Source organism: Astatotilapia calliptera, chromosome 18 (genome assembly GCF_900246225.1).
Source record: "Astatotilapia calliptera chromosome 18, fAstCal1.2, whole genome shotgun sequence".
Classification (NCBI taxonomy): Eukaryota; Metazoa; Chordata; class Actinopteri; order Cichliformes; family Cichlidae; genus Astatotilapia; species Astatotilapia calliptera.
The window spans coordinates 27167646-27172637 of NC_039319.1; the positions used below are offsets into that span (position 1 = coordinate 27167646).

The 4992-nt window shown below is 43.3% G+C and overlaps 1 protein-coding gene across 3 annotated transcripts; it reads right to left on the reverse strand.

The window, feature by feature from the left end:
- Positions 1–2641, reverse strand: LOC113010541 (uncharacterized). Of its 3 annotated transcripts, none has more exons than XM_026149644.1 (6): positions 2420–2641; positions 1813–1875; positions 1265–1728; positions 838–913; positions 638–745; positions 1–552 (listed from the first exon to the last, which is right to left on the reverse strand). In XM_026149644.1, the coding sequence occupies exons 3-6, from the start codon at positions 1692–1694 to the stop codon at positions 219–221; spliced, it is 948 nt and encodes a 315-aa protein (XP_026005429.1). In that variant the 5' UTR covers positions 1695–1728; positions 1813–1875; positions 2420–2641; the 3' UTR covers positions 1–218. The 3 variants fall into 3 exon arrangements, with proteins under 3 accessions (XP_026005429.1, XP_026005428.1, XP_026005427.1); XM_026149643.1 differs by lacking the exon at positions 2420–2641 and adding an exon at positions 2326–2413; XM_026149642.1 differs by lacking the exon at positions 2420–2641 and adding an exon at positions 2326–2413 and having other exon boundaries at positions 1265–1731.
- Between the last annotated feature and the right edge of the window lie 2351 nt (positions 2642–4992).

Consider the following 4992-nt stretch of genomic DNA (forward strand, 5'->3'; position numbering starts at 1 on the left):
TGAGATCAACATAAACATTTATTCACAGCTGTCCAGTTGTAAGGAACATTAAATAAATATTATTTTTAATTTTAAAGGATCACAAACAAAACATGCACAGAACTGCGACGGCACTTTGTCAAGTAACTCTAGGCATAGGCCACCGAATAGGTAACAATACTGAAGACCAGCAGAACATCACGACTAAAAGCGATTAGCACTCGAATCCTGCCTCCTCACTAGTGTGTTTCTCTTACAATCATGCTGCTCTTGCTCCGTAGCTCAGCCAGCAAGTTTCTGAATCTACCCGTCTGCTTTGGTGTTCTCTTGCTTGGTGTGGTGGCTTCCTGTGTCACAGACGAGGGAATCGCCTCAGCAGTCACACCTCTGTTCCCCTGACTGCTGCTTTTTCGGCGGCTGTTTGGCTCTACACAGGTCATCTTGATGGGAGTGTTGGTGTGGAGACGCTGCTGCTTAGCGGCACGAGTACCCTGCGAACCGTCTCTCTGTCTCTTCCTCCTGTTCTTATTCTTCTTCCTCTCCTTTTTCGCTTTCACACATCGTCTGAGGTTCCTAAGCCCAAAAACACAGCACATACAAGTCATTTTAGATGAGAACAGCTACAGTCATAAGAAATTCATGCAGGCAAACACGTTACCTGTGGAGGAAAGTGTGCGGCCTTGAACAGACGGCAGATTCTTCCACACGCTGCTCACTTTGTTTCTCACAGGCCTTCTTTATCTTCTTTATGTGGCTCAAAAGCTTCCTGACAGAGCAGACAGGCAGCAGTACAATCAGCTTAAATATGATGGTAATTTGTCAAACGCAAACATTCATACAGTGTACACTCAGCCTTACCCTCTTGCATCAGGCCACCTTTGGGATGTCCGCTTTTTGATAAGGACCCACTGGTCACATGTCGGGGACATAGGATCTAAACAAGAATCAAAATCAAAGTGTTACAGAACTGTGCTTACCTGTTTGTTGTTAATATAGATGCAAAAGAGGACGGCTATTAATTTGGTACTGTAAGTTAAACCATATGTAAGCATTTCATCCACTTCATGCAACAAACAATACATAATTGTATACTGGTTACTGAAATGTGTAGTTATACTTTTAGATTTCTTTTTATGCAGGGCTAATAAAAGCAGTGCAAGTGTGCTATAGAAAAATATTTCTCAAGTATTATTAACAATTGTTCATCTTTCCTTTGGAAGAGTAGCTATAGCATGAACTTCTTCCCAAAGACATTATATTTTCATGCTGCCATTAGTGTGCTCACCATTGTCCAGCAGTTTGTTTATGATTGGTGTTTTTATCTTCTTTGCTTTCTGGTAGAGCTTCTGACAGGCCAAGCACAGGTTCTGGGAAGGCCTCGCTTTTCTGTAGGTGGAGTGATAAAAAGAGGGACCAGACGCTGTGCTGCTGCAAACAGAGACTCGGTCTTCATCCAAGTCGTCCAGTTCTTTATGAGCTATCTCTACCGCCTTTCCCCCATCTTCTTCACCAACATGCTTCTCTTCCTGAGTGGTAATGATGTCGAGGATGTCGCACCCTGTTCCCTCACCTGCGATACAGAGGCTGTCACCAGTACTGCCTTTCCCCCTCCGCCCTCTCAGCTGACGCTGGATGACTTCTTCCTCTGGAGCGGGGCTTGTCTTGGTGTTCTTCTTGGAGGCCCTAGGCTGTCTGTTGGAGCGTTGGGGACACATGGATCCTTTCCACTTCACACAATATCTTATGGACCTGCTAACAAGAGCAACAGTGACTCCTCCTGCAATATTTTACAAATAAATTGAGTCTAGATGAAAATATTTCTTATCGTCTTACCTGTAATATTCTACCTTGAAAAACAGTAAATGAGTGAAGGAGCCTAAGTCATCTGCATTGAACCTGCAAAATCAAAAACAGCACATCACTTTGACAGGATTGACAACAAAATGGCATGTGCATTTGTCCAATGCCACGACCTTTGAACTTGATGAAAGGACATGTTTTAAGTTCATATTCTAATCTCCTTAGAACTGCACTTTGTCTTTACATTTATGTTGAAATGATTTCACCTTTCATACAGGTTTACTGTGTCAGGCATATATATAGGCACACATTTAATGTAATCTGGAAATAAAACCACCAGTTATGACTCAGGTTCACTGTGCTCTGCCTGTGGCTGGAAACCAATGTCTGAAAACACCCAGCTACAAAATCTGCATTGAAACTCAGGCGATGCTTAGCTAACATTAGCATCCCGGCTAAGCTAACTGGGCTCAAAACTAAAGCTCACACAGAGGGCGGATGGACATCACTGAAAGCACCGGGCATTGAAGCCAGGACATGACTTACTTCATCTCTGCTCCTTCGCGGTTAACGCACTCTAACGTGTAAAACTTTTATTAATTTAATTATGACTGAAGCTGAAACACGGCGCCGTGCTTACTTGTTCACATTCTGGCTCGTGCCTTGGTGAGCTCGCGGACGTGAGCCTGTTTGTAGATGCGCTCGAGGACAAATCACTTCAAGATGCGCGAGGATAAAACAAAATTCCCTGTCCCATGATCCTCAAAGCTCCTAGTAGCTCTCTCTGGTTTTCTTCTCCTTCTGTTTGTTCGTTTGGGGCTGGGGGAATGTCGCGTTACTGCCGCCAACTGGACAAGTTTCAGAAATGTAAACCATTTTTCCTACCTAAAATGAACTGCCTTCAAATAAAAACGGTTAAAGTTCAGGTTTTGACTCTATATGTATGCTGACTATTGCGAGCTTTAATAATGTATTAATTTGAAGTGAAATTGCGAGCAGAAATATTAACACTGGAGGTTATATAATGTAATACCAGTCATCAAATATGTTACAGATTAAATTATGTGCCAAACATGACTCTTAACCAGTAATGTAAATGATTCATCTAAACATTTTGCAATGTAATTGGATTTCACCACAGGTGCATCTGTGGTCAAATGTACAATGGTGGCTGACCACCCTGCACATTCTCCAAAAAGTTGATTCTGTTCATCTGGACGCAGCGTTTTGTGGTAGAAACGTTTCGTCACTCATCCAAGTGACTTCTTCAGTCTCAGCTGACTGCAGGTTTCCCCAATCTTATAAACAGTACATTTGCATAATGACTGAAACCAGCCCACTGAAGGAACAATGGGCTGAGAGGTCAGTTCCTTAACCCTTGTGTGGTGTTCGTATTTTTGTTACTCAGCCAGTGTTCATGGGTCTGGTGGACCCGCTAGAGTTTTGGCTTTCCAAATTAACACTATCAAACAATTTTATGTTAAATTACTCAACAGATGTTTACTTCATCCCAATTACAAGACATATGAACAGCAAACATGGTTAATTTTTTCCCTTTACCTTTGTTAGATCACATTTATGAATTAATGTGCTTCTTGTTTTTCTTTTATATAAAATGTTATAAATAAATCAGTTATAATCAAGTGGAGTGAGTGGAAAGACACAACACATTTACACGTGAAAAAATAATTAATTGTTTAATTTTTCTTTTGAAAAAAACTGAACACGGGTCTCACAGACCCGAACACCATACAAGGGTTAATCTTAATTATGCAAATTCTCATGACCATTGATCAACAACCACTGACCAAAACCCGTCGTACGACGTTACATCTCTCTTCACTTGCATCCCAGTCACGGAAGCGTTGGAGGTAGTCCGTAAGAGATTACAGGATGACACCAACCTCAGCAACAGGACCACTCTCAGCATCAACCAAGTGTGTTTTGCTTTTGGAACTGTGTCTTCATTCCACCTACTTCACATACAAGGGTCAGTTCTACAGGCAGAAACATGGGTGTGCCATGGGCTCCCCATTTTCACCCATCGTGGCCAATTTGTTCATGGAAGAAGTGGAAAAGAGGGCTTTGCTATCCTACCCTGGAACACCACCAAGCCATTGGTTCAGATATGTGGATGACACCTGGGAAAATCAAATCTCAGGACGTACCACAATTCACAGATCACATTAACTCGGTGGACCGACACATCAAATTCACCAGGGAGGATATGAAAAGTGGCAGGTTAGCCTTCTTAGACTGTGAGATTTCCATCAGGAATGGGGGACATATAAAAGCTGACGTGTAACATAAACCTACACATACGGATCAGTATTTAAGGTTTGACTCTCATCATCCACTGGCGCACAAACTGGTTGTCATTAGGATGCTACAACACAGAGCGAACACCATCCCCACAGACACAGCGGCCAGAGAGGCAGAAGAACAGCACATCAAGAAGGCCCTGAGTAAATGTGGTTATCCCAGCTGGACGTTTGTCAAAGCTGGAAAGAAAGAAAGAAAGAAAGACAGAAAGACAGAAAGAAAGACAGAAAGAAAGAAAGAAAGCTCCAGCCGATCCAGGAGAGAAGGACAACCGCTGCCCAAGCAAAAACCTGTAGTGATCCCATATGTGTCAGGAGTATTGGAGCAGTTGAGACACATTTTTTCTAAACACCGGGTCTCTGTGGCTTTTAAACCCCAAAACACGCTGCGCCAAAAACTGGTCCACCCCAAGGATCAGGTCCCCCGACACAAACAGAGTAACATAGTGTAAGCTGTTAAGTGTCAGGCGGATTGCCAGGATTTGTACATCGGGGAAACCAAACAACCTCTGGCGAAGCAGATGGCACAACACAGAAGAGCTACCTCGTCAGGCCAGGACTCTGCAGTCTATTTACACCTACAGGCCAGTGGACACTCTTTCAATGATGAGGATGTACACATCCTGGACAGGGAGGAACGCTGGTTTGAGCGCGGAGTCAAGGAGGCCATTTACGTGAAAAGGGAAAGACCATCTCTGAATCGAGGAGGGGGCCTAAGGGTACATCTTTTGCCATCTTACAATGCTGTGATTGCAGCCATTCCCCCACTGACTGTGAATGGGACTCATGGCCATTGATCAGTGGTCTTTGATCAATGGTCATGAGAATTTGCATAATTAAGATTAAGGAACTGACCTCCCAGCCCATTGTTTCTTCAGTGGGCTGGTTTCAG